Raw genomic sequence first — 16,529 nt, forward strand, 5'->3', positions numbered from 1 at the left:
TTACATGTTGTCTGTGCTTGTCCACAGGTTCATACGAGCTGTCATGTCAGCGTAACCCCCTAGTGGTGAATGTGACTCATAACCTGAGTGTGCCGTTCTACCAGACTTCAGCAGTGCAGCTGAACTTCTCCTCCTCTCAAGTGGCGGTGTTGGCGGTTGCATTGCGTACATCTTGTCACTTCAGCGCCTTTGCCCTGACTGGGTGCGCTGAGGGTGGGATCTCCCACGACTTACAAGCACAAATACATACTTGCACGTTTACACGATATATTCACTACTGTTTAAATGTTTGGGGTCGGCAAGATTTTTTGTCATGTTTTTGAAAGAAGTCTCTTATCTTTACCAAAGTTGCAGGTATAATATCAAAAATATTGTGAAATACTAATATAATTTTAAATAGCTGTTTTCTATTTTAATATTTAGTTTTACATGTTATTAATTCTTGTGATAGCTAAGCTAAATTTTCAGCAGCCATTACTCAAGTAGTCACAAGATCCTTTAGAAATCATGATTTATTTATTTATTTTGTGCTCAAGTAGCATTTCTTATTATTGTCAATGTTCTGCTCCATATCTTTTGTTGAAACTAGGATAATTTTTTTTTAAAGATTATCTTATGAATAGAAAGTTAAAAAGAACAGCATTTATTTGAAATGGAAATCTTTTGTAACATTATAAATGTTTTTACTGTCACTTTTGATCAGTGTAATGCATCATTGCTTAATAAAAGTATTACTTTATTAAAAAAAAATAATAAAAAAATCGTACTCGTCCCAAACGTTTGAATGGTAGGGTACAAAGTAGAAGATATAATACATCACAGAGACATATAGACAAATACATCATACACAAGTAAAAATAGAAAAATTCCTTCATGTTTGACAATGGAAATGATTTGTGTCTATGTCTGCCAATAATAATCAAGTTTAATATGTGTTTTTCTCACTCAGATGTGTGCGTAGGCTGTGCAGTACGGAGTCATGCAGCCCTCTGAGCGTCGAACACGCTTCAATCCGCTGTACTCCAGTATTAGACTCTAAACACTGCTCTGTTTCTTGTCATCGTGGCTATACGCTCACTGTTCTCCATGGCCAGGGCCTTCCTTCTTATCAAGTGTGTACAAGAATTTTAACTGCCTATCTCTCTCTCTCTCTCTCTCTCTCTCTCAACAAATGAGGTCTCTTTGATGTCTAGTTTCTGCTAAACAGCAGTAAGATTAAATGAGAACAAATTGAGATGTTTTCTGCAGAGAAGAGATCTCAACAATGACTGTTGACATGCACAAGAATATTCTGATATTAATTGGATTGGTCATTTTCCAGTTTTTCAAAATTTTGATTTATGCAGCCAAATGCCAGCTGTCTTATTCAGATTTCTAGGAATATTGGCTTAATCGGGTGATGTAAACACCTTATTCAGAAAGTCCACCATAACTGGAGGCTCATTTATATCTGTGCATGTCCAAACAAAGATAATTCGGGGTGATATTAGATATAGACAGTGTTTATTCAATAGCTTGACTTTTTTGGATTAAGAAACAGTTTGCAAACATTAAAAGGAAGGTCGTGGCCTACTTTCGTAAGTCTTGTGACCTACATTTTCCAAATCATCATGTTCCTGTTAAGGTGATTAAATTATTGTGGAGAGCAGGAATGCACGGCTTTCAGTTTATTCAGATTATATAGATTTCAAGAATATTCCCGTAGCTGTGGAGAACATAAACGTCTTAAAATCATGTTCACATTGTCATTGTCTCGAATTGTGCTCACATTGCAGAGATTCCAAAGTCTGTGAACTCAACATTTCTCATCAAATTATCTAAGATGCTGTGTCATGTTGTCTAATGAACCTGTCATAAACGACGACTTGTAAAGTGGTTGTGTTTCTGTCTGTTTCGTCCTGTCTTCAGACGGAAGCGGAGCTGATATGTGTGCATGGAGTTTGGGACCGTGTAGTGGGCTGTCAGCCAGTGGACTGCGGCCCACCCCCTCAGTCACATGTCTACTTTGCCTCCTTCTCATGTCCCTGGGGCACCACATTCGGCAAGCAGTGCAGCTTTTCCTGTAACGCCCCGGCGATCCTGCAAGGTGAGGATGGGAACTAGGCTACAGTGTGAGACCTGAGGGTTTTTGGACCCACTTACATTCAGTGCATGTGTCTGTTTCTGAGATACCTTGGGCTTCCTTTCTTTCTAAAATAATAAGACTGTAAGTCAATAACAGTAGATTTGCGGATGACATGAACCTTTCTTGTGTGTTTCTTGTACACTGGAAACAAATCCAACTATTAATTGTGCTTATGAGCATTCCTAAGGTCCTTTTACTCACAACTGGTAATTAGGCCAGCAAGTCATATCATATCATATTTTATCCTATCCGATCCTATCCTATCCTATCCTATCCTATCCTATCCTATCCTATCCTATCCTGTCCTATCCTGTCCTGCCCTATCCTGCCCTATCCTATCCTATCCTATCCTATCCTATCCTATCCTATCCTATCCTATCTATCCTATCCTATCCTATCCTATCCTATCCTATCCTATCCTATCCTATCCTATCCTATCCTATCCTATCCTATCCTATCCTATCCTATCCTGTCCTGTCCTGTCCTGTCCTATCCTATCCTATCCTATCCTGTCCTGTCCTGTCCTGTCCTGTCCTGTCCTGTCCTATCCTGTCCTGTCCTGTCCTGTCCTGTCCTGTCCTATCCTGTCCTGCCCTATCCTGTCCTTTCGTGTCCTGCCCTATCCTGTCCTGCCCTGCCCTATCTTGTCCTGTCCTGTCCTATCCTGTCCTGCCCTATCCTGTCCTGTCCTGTCCTGTCCTGTCCTGTCCTGTCCTGTCCTGTCCTGTCCTGTCCTATCCTTTCCTGTCCTGTCCTGTCCTATCCTATCCTATCCTGCCCAGCTAAACTAACAGAGTTGTCTGGAAAACTCATATTAAGCGTTGTTGCTACTTACAGTGTTACTTTCATATTCCCAGCATGCATTGCTGCATGTATAAATTACATGGTTACATGGCTCAATATGAAAGTGTTTTCCAGGCAACTCTGTTAAGCTAGTCGGGCATGATGTGATATATTATATGATATTAGTTAACATTAGTTAACTACATTGGTTAACATGAACTAATAATGAACTGTACTTCTACAGCATTTATTAATCTTTTTAATGTTAATTTCAACATTTACTAATGCATTATTAAAATCAAAAGTTGTATTTTTTAACATTAGTTAATGCACTGTGAACTAACAAACAAACAATGAACAGCTGTATTTTTATTAACTAACGTTAACAAAGATTAATAAATATAACAAATGTATTGCTCATTGTTAGTTCATGTTAGTTAATACATTGACTAATGTTAAAAAAACCGAAACTTTATTGTAAAGTGTTACAAAGTGTTAATGACACAATAACACTTTATTGTAAAGTGTTAATGTTTGCTCTCTTCATTTTATACTGTCGTTGATTGCATCTCTTTTTTGGCATGATGTGGTATTCAGACCTTTTTTTTTTTTACATTATTGATGTGTTTGTTGATTGTCACAGCTATTATGGTTAATGTGTAAAATGGTATTTATGTATATAGTAAACAAAAATTAAACATCTTTATGCTGCATGATGTTCTCTCATTTAGAAGCAAATAGTGATTTAAAGCTGTGCATGATACAGATCATGAGAAGCCACAATGATAGTCAAAGAAGTGCATGTGTTAAGAAAACCCCAATCAGTCATGTTTCCTAGATTTGTTAACTTCTTTTTTTTTTAACACTAAAGAGCTAAATATTTTTATTTTTTGTTGTTGTTTGTGTGTGCTTATATATGCATACAGTATACTCATTTGTGTGTCAGTGTTGCTCTTGCACTCATTCAGGAACTTTGCATTGGTCTGGCTGTGGTTCCAGCCCTCTTTCCTGGCTGTGTAAATAGGAAAGTAATCCTGAGCTGCAGGAGAACAGCACACAGGTGGAGATAGGAAACATGCAAGTAGGCGAGAATAAGGGTGCATTTCATCCCATACTACTGACCCCCAGAGAGCTCATTTCAGGCAGCGTAGAGCAGGGTGGCACCTGGCCCTCTCGCCCCTTCATGGGTAGCAGGAGCCTTGCTAGGGCAAGGTGGCTCAGGGGTCGAGGTCCTCACACTTTCACTATTTGTTTTAAATGCAGGCCTTTGATGAATCGGTCCAAATTATTTCTTTGGCAGAGAGTGGTGCAGTCTGTGGACAGTGGCTTCACTGGAAGGTCCAGAACATTGCATCACTGAGTAGCTATGCTTATTGGTCTTGATGGCAAGGTTCTTGTAGTGTAGTGTGCTACAGTGATGGGCTGTATTTCTCCTTTGGGAGTCGTTTAAAATCTCTTCATGACTTGACATTAATTGGAGCACACAACAGTAATGCAGTGATTTATGCACTTAGTGAGAGTAGCGCAAGCTGGAACTTTTCATGTTGGAAAAACGCAGTTTGCAGCCATTTTTGGTCTATTGCTAAATTTAATCATGGCTACAAAGTAGGTAGACACCTTAAAAGCTTTGCAATGGTATCATTATATTTTATTGACCAATAAAATTGCTTTAGAACTTTAACTTTAAAATAGAATTAGATATGTTACTATAATAGTACAATAAGAGAGTCCTATATCACATGGGCCTTAGGTGCCAATGGACCATGTGTACATAACGCATTTTTGTTTAAATTTAGTCTTCTGAGTTAATAGAAACATAATGCTTTTTAAATATATGACTTTTCATGTAACTGGAAAACATTTAGACCTACACAAAGGTATATTTCCAAGCTCAATGAAAGTCATTGTGAAGCTAAATTTTTTTGTCCTATTTATTCATTTATTATGCATTATAATGCTTTTTATTCATAAAATCATTTTAATACACCTCTTCTATGATAAACATGCTTTAATATATGTGTTAAAAAATATTTTTTGTCTGTGTGCATAAAGTGAAAAATGTCAGAGTGGTACAACTGTCCTCATATAAAGAATAAAGTATAAAAAATAAAATTAAAAAAAGTCAATAAAACAATGATAAAAAAGAGAAAAATTATTTAGCATAATCTTTAAAAAAATATTTTAACAAAACTGTTGTCCACTAATTGAAAGTCATAGGTGCGACCCACAAAATCTATGTGGTGTAACATAATGCAGAAACATACTAAAAAACACACAAATAAATAAATAATTTTAATAAAAAATATGAATTATATATAAAATATATCATAAAAAAAAATTGATTAAGCTGTGTACTCCCAGAAATAATGGAACTGACTCTCTCCTACTTTCGAAGAGAGCTCGGCCAATTAGCTACTGATGGTCTTAGAGAAGACAGTGATTGTTCCATTTGAATGCAGTTTTCTCATCAGAATCTTTTTTTCAGGAGAAAGTGACACATTGGTTTGTCTTGAGGATGGACTGTGGTCATACCCAGAGGCTTACTGCAAGATTGAGTGCCCGGATCCACCTTCCATACCCAATGCCACGCTACTAGTTCCTCAGTGTCGTGGAGGCAGGCATGATGTGGGCACTGTGTGCCGCTACAAATGCAACCCGGGCTATTACATCACTGGCACTCTCAACAAAAAGCCAAGAAAGTGAGTTGCAACCTATACATTTTGATCTGATCTTTAGATCTTTACTGTGTTGACAAATTTTGAAGGGAAAATATCTGTTTCCAGCGTCTAGGGTGCTCACATGGTTCTAATAAGATCAAAATCTCACTACATGTGTTTCCAAATATCTTTCAGCGATGGAGTCAGCAGTGTACTTTGATGAATGGTCTGATGGCGTGTTGTTTTGGTATTCCATCCAATCAAGCTATAGCATATAGCATATTTTAGCACATCTGAGGGGACTAGCGTTTGCACCTGCCTCGTCTTTATGAGTTATTAAAATGGCTGGTAAAATACCTCTGTGTCTTTTAACTGCTTTTAATTGGACATTAATACCAGAAGCGATAGCCAACGTGTCTCATAAAGCCATTTAAATGATCCTGTTTATTAAGACCATTGGCATGTTTGCTCTAAAAGGCATTTCATTATGAAGGTTCAGAAAATGGTTTATGACAGTCTAAAGAGAGGTGTTATGCTATTATCAAGGTAGTTTTAGCCTGTGCTTCCGTATGATCTTTCTCAATGAACACTACACCCCAATTTATTTCTTCAGGATTTATTGGCTATTTAGTCGTACCAGATGGTTTGTCACATGGGTTAGATGTGAATAAATCCCCTGTGGCTGGAGGGGAATGTCATTCAAGAAACATAGTAATTGCTGAATTCGTGTTGTGCGAAAATTCACACCAGAAGCAGATCGAGATCCTACAATTTTAATTTCACAGTGTGCTTACTGTAACGGTTTTATTGGCTGTCTCAAAACACTAGTGAGTAACCTATCTATAGAGCATTTTGAGGCATCGAAGGTGTATTCACAAAATTAAAGCTTTTTGTAAACAACAAAAGTATGATTCAGTATTAAGTACTGAAAACGATTAAAGTTTTTCTCATTCGCTTTGGTGCATTTCTCGGATCACAACTGAAATGATCAAAACTACTTATTCAACCTTCACATCATCTAATCACTTGTGCAGATCAATTTCTTTTGAACAAATTGCAAATGCTTTTGTACATTCATGCAATTGAATATGTACAATTGTCTGCTGTTTCCTACAATATGAATTGCTTATGTCATGTTGATCAACATATATTATACTGGTTCTCTGATGAATAGTCTTACCCCTCAAAACATCTAGGCATTAGTTTCTTGCATAACTCATTAAATGCAGAATGGTTGAAGTAGTTGTCATAAACTATACTTTTTTTATACATTTCTATACACTTCTACTTTTTTTTTATTTTGTAAATGTGTCCTGAATAGATGACTTGTGGAATTGTGCAAAAAATTGTAAGGGAAAAGTAAAGGACTAGATCAACCAATGATCAACCAGTTCTCTAAAATAGCTCAGAGGTGCATCTCATAAAGCTTCATTTGGCAAGCAAATATAGAGTACAACACAGTGTTACAAATTCTGACAGTGGAAGAACAACAAGGAAACAAACAGGGTCAACAGCCAGAAAGTAAGGATGCATGATGGAAGGGTATGGAGGCAAAACAGTGGAAGAGGTAGAAGATGCCCAGATTGTAGACACGTTTCTGATGAAATAAGGGGTTACTATTGTGGACCATGTTCTCAAACATGACCTGCAGCGGGTCAAAGGTGCAGCCGAATGTTGGGAGAATCATTACTCAGAATCAAGCGTTTGTAGAACAGGTATGTAATCAGACAATCTTCACTATACTGTAACACTGTATACTTACTGTTACGCTACATTACAGTAGTCCACTTGCATTTTACATTATACAGTAAACATCCTTTATAGAGACATAATAATACAAACAAACTAGACAAGACTATACACACACATATACTGTATATATGTACGTGTGTGTGTGTGTGTGTGTATAGTCTTGTCTCTTTCTTTAAATAGCAATGACATTGTACTTTAATTTGTTGACAGACCAACAGTAAAAGCGCAACTGTGAATCCTGCCCAGTTTCTTGCAATTAATATCCCACACAGAGTAATGCGTAAATTTGTACTGTTTAAATGTATATACTGTATGTCATACAGATAAAATGCAGTCTTATCCGTTTTCAACCACTGTCATCAAAATCTTAGCTATAGTTTACATTTGAAAATACTGACAGAGTAAACTGCTTATATTGACTACATGACTATCTTGTTTGTGAAAAACGACAAAAGGACTTGTCATTATGATGGCACTGATATGTTCATTGACATAAATACTAACTTTTGAGAAATTAACTAAAGATTTTGAGCAAGTTACAGGCTTTTGCAGGTTATCCATTGTGTGGTGCTGTTTGTACGCATTGTTTTGAGAAATGCACTGACTGGTTTCTTAAGGATGAAGACAGGTGGCATGTAAATTATAATTTTTTTAATTATTCAACAATTGTTCTTTTATTGTGCAAGCATGCATTAAATTGATCGAAAGTGAAAATACAACATATTACAACATTGATAACAAAAATAAATGTTTCTTGAGCATCAAATCAGCATACTAGAATGATTTGTGAAAGACCATGTGACACTGAAGACTGGAATAATGGCTGCTGGAAATTCAGCTCTGCCATCACAGGAATAAAAAGAGACTTCTTTCAAAAAACCTTTATAAATCTAGAAGTGTAAGCCTTGGAAACATAGCCAAAGTAATAATTTTGTACTGCCATTATGCTGTATAGGTGTGTGTGAGAGACTGTTTTACCCCTCCTTCATGCCAATGACTTGCTTTTCTCAGGAAGTTTCTGAGGTTGGAGTGTTTGGAGGGTGGGACGTGGCAAGAGGGCAGCTGTTCACCTGTCACATGCCCTTCTCTTCCACCGATGTTTGAGGGCATGTACACCTGCACCAACAATTTGGACTTTGATAGCATCTGCACCCTACGGTGTCCCGATCCAACAGAAAGGGTATTGTAGCACTTTGTAGGCCAACTCTATATGTATTCCTAAACTCTACAGTCATGAAACACTGTAGTAAAACACTTGAAACATTTTGTCCCCGTAGTCCAGCATTCGATGCCTCAAAGATGGCAGATGGACGGAGGACTTCACTATGTGTAAGAAGATAGAAGGATCATGCCAGGCTCCTGTTGACATTAACCTGGTGGAATACACCTGTGAGGAGGGCTTTGACGTGGGTAAGGATCTGGCAAGAAAATATGCTCACTTGCCAATTTGGTTATCAGATCAATGTTACCTTTTTAAACTATGGAAATGACTAGTCAGCAGATTTATAAGAAAAGATTATTCCTGGCTGTGTAAATAGGAAAGTAATCCTGAGCTGCAGGAGAACAGCACACAGGTGAAGATAGGAAACATGCAAGTAGGCGAGAACAAAAGTGCATTTCATCCCATACTACTGAAGCCCCCAGAGAGCTCATTTCAGGCAGCGTAGAGCCACTCGCCCCTTCATGGGTAGCAGGAGCATTTCTCAAAACTAAGATTATTCTTAGATCATTTTTTCTAAGAAATCAGATTTCTAAATAATCTCAGTTATTTGTCTGAACATATATTACAATATGCATCTTCTTCTGCTTTGTATTTTGAAATATATTGGTTTTATTTGGTTATATTTGGCCACTGCATTTATCCTTTCTAATACGCAGTCTAGACATACCCGAGCCGCTAGACCACAGACAGTTGCATGCAGTAGAATACATTTGAGTGCCAACCTGCCAAGCTGTTCAACTATGGATGACTAGTCTGGAGCTTGGCTATTCATGTGCTCACATGAATAAATTCAACAGATGCAAATGATGGTTAAAGCAAAGCTCGCTTTGTGTCATGACAGGTGCAGTCTGTAACCTAACATGCATTGTGGCCTTGAGTGACCCTGTGGTGTTAGGCAATGGCTCCAGTGCTGATACAGTAGAGCATTGGATGCTTCCCAGCAAGGTTCAGGTGAGGTGGACGGGCCAGTTTATTGTACTGTTCTTGTACTTTAACCAAACTCCAAGGTCAAGACTTAATGCAATCTTTATAAAGTCCAAACCATATTTACTAATTATAATTTATTAATTTAATTTAATTTAATTTCTGCATACTAACTATACACTAATACATGTTTGTATCAATCTATATTAGCTTAACATGAATTGGCAATTAACAGTAGTATATTTATACATAAATAGAAATGAAATATTTTTAAATATAAATGTATTATGAAAATAAATATTTATATATTTAACATGAAGTTAGATTGATAAATGCTGTAAAAATGTTAATTGTTAGTTTGCATTATAATGCATTATTATAATAATGGATTGAACATTATTGTGAAGTGTTACCCTATTGTTTGAAAGATCTTAGATAGTCTTTATTGTACTTTTGTAAGCTGATAGATAGATAGATAGATAGATAGATAGATAGATAGATAGATAGATAGATAGATAGATAGATAGATAGATAGATAGATAGATAGATAGATAGATAGATAGATAGATAGATAGATCCTAATCCTTGTCCACTAATTCAAACCCCACACAAAAAGTTTTTGCAATTAGCCTTGTAAATGTAGTCAAGGCTGACCCTCAAAAATGTCCCTTGCGGTGCTTTTCTAAGATTAACATGAAATGTGTTTTTTTTTTCCCTGTTTCACACATCATGACATGAGGTGTGTTTGACATGGACATTATTTGTCTCTAAAAGAGGTAAAAGAAAGAGGTAGAGGAGCTACAAGACTGAATTTGGACACAAAATTAGAATTGTGCTATTGGCACATCAGAGTGATAAGATGGATTAGGTTACCTTGTTTCTCGCTCCAAAACCAGGTTCAACTCACCTTACCGTTGAAATCTCTCTGCGAAAGTGTTGATTCTGTCTCTCACTGTCATATCAGCTTGTGTGAGTAATGATTACAGTGTGATGTTTTTATAAGAGACGCTTAAAATGCCACACGTCAAGCATGACGCCTCTGAAGGTGTCAGACTCTCATTGTTTATAAAGATACATCAGCACTCCTAAGAACAGCCTGCTTTCCAGGAATGTTGTCCAAAGTATTGCAGATTGGGTAAGAATGATGGAGGAAAGGTCACAGTAGGAGGGAGATGAATAAGAGATAAGCAAGTTTCTTTCCAGAAATTATGCTGTAGAAACAGGTCAGCTTTCCAATTCTGAGAAAATGTCAAATCAGTGAAATATGTGTTCAAATTGAAAGGACAGGAGGGAAAAAGTAACTCTTTTTGTATGTCATAGTTATTAGATAGTAATTTGCAATATTATTTTTAGGCACCATGGCTGATTTTTGTCTTTTAAAATTAAGTTAGATATTATTAGATTTCTGGAAAAGTCAAAATAAAATAGAAATAAATAGAAACTCTCTTTTCAAATGTCCTCTTTAAAAAAAAACACGTTACAAGACCTCAATCAATAGTAATAAATCAGTACATTTTTGGTTCAATGCAGTAAGTTAACTCTGTCCTTGCCCTTCCTTCTCTTACTCCGCTATTTCTCTTCCTTTTAAAGAGTATTGTCTGTACTGGCATGTTGAAGTGGCATCCGGATCCAGCACAGATCCACTGTATTCAGTCCTGTGAGGTGAGTGACAATTATATGACGTGAAGTCTTCCTGTCAGAGGTGTACAAGAACAGTATCACTCAAAAGAGTCAAACGAGTCTTTGAGCTAATGCGATTTTATGCAACATGTACATTTTTCTAAATGCTTCTGTCACCCTCATATCATAGGCTTTTTTTCAGTAGAACACAAAAGGAGAGTTTTAACAGATGTTCACGCTCTTTTCCATATAGCAACAGTTTATGTTTCAAGTCTTCTGTATTCATGCTATTGTCGTCTAGACAATTATAGAAGTATAGAAGTTAAAATAGTTTTGAAATTAACAGTGGAATGTTTTGGAAAAACTTTCTTTTTATTTTAGCTCTACCAGTGGTCAAGCAATTTATTTTAAAGCGAAAGGGTGAAGAGGTGTTTAGTAAAGTATACCATTTAAATGAATGAAGTGTGTGACTTGGATACATTTTAAAAATGTATTCAAACATATTTCTTTCCAAAAGACCATAAAATGGAAGAACTTATTAAATTGATCAAAAGTGACAGTAAAGAAATAATGTTACAAACGATTTTTACATACATTTTAAATACTTTTTTTCTAATGAAATTGTTTTTACAATTTTTTTAATTGACTAGCGCAAACCTTAGTAAATCACCTTGCATGATTCATTAATACTCTCCTCCCATTAATGTTGCGACTGAAAGGGAAACTCCTACAAATCCATATGCAATGAGGTCAGCCACAAAAGTAAGTGTGTCTACGCCTTTTCAGCGCACAATTTTCACTGCGTGTCTTTAGTAAATCCTGACAGTACATTTTTAATGGCAAAATAGGGTTTGTGCTGGCGCATGCTGTTATTGAATCTTGTCCTAAATGTGTCCTGTGGTATCTGGCACCAAGACGCTAGGTGCAGATCCTTCAAGGATATATCCAGTATATATACAAATTATTGCTATATAATGACTATTATAGTAATATTATATGTGACCAATGATACTTGGTTAAAAAACAGATAAATGAGAAGAACCAATGACATCCAATGCCATATTTGATGTGCAAGCTACAACAAAAGGGGAAGATTTTTAGTGAAAACATCTTACATTTTGTTCTGCACACAAAACCGTGCTGAATATTTTGTGCGGCAAAGAAAATTGAAATACCACTGATTAAAAATGACAGCATATGGGTTTGAAATAATATTAGGGTGAAAAACAATGATGAAAGAATTGTATTATAATACTGATTTGTAGTGTACACCAGCAGTATGTCGGTGTTCAATGGAAGATGTAGAAACAAACAGCAGAGTTCACATCTGTTCCCTGTCAGATCTAGAGAGGAAAGAGCACTCTGACAGATAACCACCAGCAGAGCATTGAGGTGGTCCAGGAGGAGCAGCGAGCACCATAATCAGTGATGAATGATGACGTGTTGATTATTTTAGGTTTAGTTTCCAATTATTGTGTCATGGAGGTCCAATGCACGGGGGGAACCTGTTTTGCTATTCGCTATCTCTGTAGTCACAACCATACGTCTATTAACAGGGTCGTTTGACCAAAAATGGAACATAATAGGTCAAGCTAGTAGTTTGCAATATGTCTCATGAGTGACTTTGGCTGAAGCCATTTACGCCCACAGGAATTCAGAACTAGAGAGCAATACTTGAGGTCGCTTGTGATGAACCTAGTCCAAAGGGTCAAGAAATAGAATCATTTTGTTTTCTATTTTTATTTTGTCTGTGTATTTCTTGGTTTACACATTCCCGAGTTTACATTTACATCAGCAATGAGGCATTTTGCTGTCAGAGATTTCCGACACCATCCACTCTAATATGGAGACATCTTGAACATTTCCCGTGGCCAAGAGAAACATTTACCGCAATGGTTGATGGACTGCGTGCCACATCTTCCCACAGCATGCTGACAGATTGATTCCTACCGGTGCTCCTTTTATCGCAAAAATAAAACCGAATGAAAATCTCATTGCCACTGTAAAATGTGGTATATACATGATCATAAAACATATTATTCCGGTTTCTGTTCCTCCAGAGTCCTTCCCGCAATTCACAGAATCCTGTTTAAATTCACCCCAAGCACTAACTCATCAGACTTTGTCGACAATCTTAGTGCCAAAGCAAATGAATGATCTTATCGGTGTGTGTGCAGGTCAGTTGGACAGAGGGAATTTAAAGGATGTCATGGAACTGATGGATGCATTAAACCAGTTGTAAAATAATCACAAATGATATGTGACGAAAGTAACATACCAGGCTTCGCTAAAAGTCAACAGAAGTAACGCAGCAGAGTCATGTGAAGCCTGGAAGTGAAAAGAGTGTTGAAATTAACAGTCGTGCATTTTGAAAATAATGGATGACTGTTTACTGTAATTCTCTCTGGATTTTTAGCCCCATGTCTTGAAAGTGAAAGGGTGGGGCGGTGTTTAGAACAGTATGCCATTCAAATGTTAGTGATATACATATATATATATATATATATATATATGAGCATTACTCGTCTGAACGGATTGTAAAATAGGCATAATGATTATATGAGTAACATATTTGAGGTCTAAATAACTCTTAAAACTACATTTCGTGACACAACATCAGTAGTATTTAAAAATATATATATGGTGGATTTGCTCGACCCGACTGCCATGACAGTCACTGCAAGGGGAGTGATACAAACGCTGAAACTGTGTGTGAATATTGCAATGCTGAATAAGGCTCTCAGCCAAACAGATTCGAGAACCAGAAAGAACTGTTGTGTACTGATTCTATGGTTCTCAATCCTAGTTATGATCAAACTAAATGTTTCAATGTGAGTGAAAAGAAAATCTAAAATGATCCTGCAAATGAACATAAGTCCTGCATCTGAAATATACAAACAAATGGCATGGAATTCTTTTCAACTTTTCAAGCAAACATTTGATTTACAAGTACAATCAGTCCATAAATATTTCTTTTTTATATTATTTTATAATCAGAAGTAGTTTCGTGCACATAACAAACAAATGCCTAACAGTTTAAATTAGAAGGACCTGAAAGATGCAATGCATGAATGTTTAATGACTGTGAATGAGCTGCACTGGGTCTACAACGCCCATCCTTGTCCCAATCTCTTTCAAATCAATGTACTTGTGGATCACACAAACACACAATTCAGCACAGAATGAAGGTCTTTCATCTATATATATGTATATATATATATATATATATATATATATATATATATAATTTTATCAGCAGCAGCATGTCAAAGGTTTTCTTTTTCCACAGACATCAGAGTTTATCATTTTTAATATAGTTTCAGAGTAAAGTTGACAGGTTTTATGATCTATTCATTCTACTTTGGAACACATCTAGATGTTTTATGATATTCAAATACCCCTCATATCTGCCAGACCCTCTCATCTCCTCTTGCCCTCATTTGTTACCAAGCAAAACAGTTGCTTTTATATTGGAGACTCAATATAAATTATACCACGGCACATGTTCCAGTTGCTCTGCACCACATCCAGAAGGTCTTTCTCATTTTAGGCTGATGATAAGTGAAGAGGTCGGCTCAGGTTATGCTTTAGTTTATGTGTCATGATTAATATTTTATTTTGAACCAACAAGGCCAATCATAGACATTTAGTCTGCTCTTGTAAGTCATGGTTCTGGAGAACTTTTTTTTTTCCTTTTTTTCTGAGATGAATGAGAATGCTAACAGAAAGTTTTCTTTTCCCTGGTTTCACAGACATGGCTTAAAGGGATAGTTCGCCCAAACATGAAAATTCTGTCATCATTTACTCACCCTCAAGTTGTTCCAAACCTGTATGAATTTCTTTCCTCAGTTAAACGCAAAAGAAGATATTTTGAATAAGATTGGTAACTAAACAGTTTCTGGTCCCCATTGACTTCCATAGTAGGAAAAAAAAATACAATGGAAGTCAATGGGGTCCATCAACTGCTTGGTTTCCTGACATTCATCAGACTATCTTCTTTTGTGTTCAACAGAAGAAAGAAATTCATACAGGTTTGGAACAACTTGAGGGTGAGTAAATGATGACAGAATTTTCATTTTTGGGTGCACTATCCCTTTAAGCCTTAGACTAAAATGCATATTTGAGCTGTTTTAACTGAAAGCAACTTGCACTGACATATCTTAAAATATGTCAGTGCCATTGTTTTGTCTCAAGACACACACCAATAATATTTCTTTCTAATGAACGTTTATAAAAGCTTTTCTAATTGAACTAATGCCTAATCCTGGCTTAAACTAAGTCCTGTCTGTGAAATCCCTCTGTTTGTGTGTAGTTGCTTGGTCTTGATTTGACCCTTGTATGTGGGTCCCTTGTATTATGTATGCGTTTGATTTCATCAATGATCTTCTGAGCTGTGGTCTATTAGGATCTTTGTTTTGTTTCTCTCTCTCTCTCTCTCTCTCTCTCTCTCTCTCTCTCTCTCTCTCTCTCTCTCTCTCTCTCTCTCTCTCTCTCTCTCTCTCTCTACTACGGTCAAGCACAACTTTTTTCACATGAAACCAGCATTAGAGTCAACATTTTCAACTTTTTGTGTGGCTCCATTTGAGAAACTTTACAGATGATGCCACAGGTTTATGAAGAACCACTGTTCACATTCCTTGCTGTAAATATGGTTAAAAGAATGGTCATCTGATTCCTCTCAGGGCATGCACTGGGTTTCTTCATCTTAATTTTATAAGAAAATTTGACAACACACACACACACACACAAAAAAAAAACCCCACTTCATTCACCCTTTCACTGTTGTGATGTGTTGCCTAAAATTTGTTTTTCGGCTTGCATTTAAAAACAAAAAGGAAAAGTTTACATTAGAAATGAAATGGAGGGGAACATAATTAGCAGTCTTTTGGGAACTCTGGAGAGAGCCAATCAAGGGGTGCATACTTCAGTAAAGTGAGATGCCAGCACTAACATGGGGCCTCAAAACATTGTTGTCCATGAAAACATGTTGTTGCCATGGAGTTTTTGTTTCTTCTATCTTTCTCTTAGCATTAGATGTGGTCAGTCAGTCAGGCAACCTGTGGAGTGTGTCATCCCTTGCTCCCGTGGGATGTTTAGGGATTTCATGTAAGGTGAAAATACACCTTTATCGTTTGCTTCAGATAAGATTTTGTTTCGTTGTTCTCCGGTGTCTCAGATTGCGAACTCTCATTCCAGAAACTGTTGCTAGGGGTTAATTGTGTTTTTTGAAAATACATCTTTTTAAGTGACTCATAGAGGGTTTCATTTTCAATAAATTTCTGTAATCTAAATCAAGCTTTGGATACTGCCCAAAAACATAGCAGGGTTGCCTCCAAAAAAACCCTCTTTGAGAGGAGGCCAGGAAAAAGAATTTTAGGATAGATACCTCAAAGTAGACAGCTTGAACTTACACTGAGCAGTAGGCTATCTGAGATAAATATATATA

The 16,529-nt window shown here is 36.6% G+C and overlaps 1 protein-coding gene across 1 annotated transcript in view; it reads left to right on the forward strand.

Moving 5' to 3' along the window:
• The window catches only part of pappa2 (pappalysin 2), a 55,737-nt gene that overhangs the window by 34,282 nt on the left and 4,926 nt on the right, over positions 1-16,529 (forward strand). Inside the window, exons 14-21 of the mRNA XM_084412619.1 lie at positions 28-202; positions 950-1,112; positions 1,909-2,086; positions 5,394-5,607; positions 8,329-8,497; positions 8,595-8,727; positions 9,381-9,490; positions 11,054-11,125. Coding sequence (XP_084268745.1) covers positions 28-202; positions 950-1,112; positions 1,909-2,086; positions 5,394-5,607; positions 8,329-8,497; positions 8,595-8,727; positions 9,381-9,490; positions 11,054-11,125 — 1,214 coding nt within the window. The remainder of the gene's footprint in view (positions 1-27; positions 203-949; positions 1,113-1,908; positions 2,087-5,393; positions 5,608-8,328; positions 8,498-8,594; positions 8,728-9,380; positions 9,491-11,053; positions 11,126-16,529) is intronic.

This window comes from Rutilus rutilus (assembly GCF_951802725.1).
Source record: "Rutilus rutilus genome assembly, chromosome: 6".
Classification (NCBI taxonomy): domain Eukaryota; kingdom Metazoa; phylum Chordata; class Actinopteri; order Cypriniformes; family Leuciscidae; genus Rutilus; species Rutilus rutilus.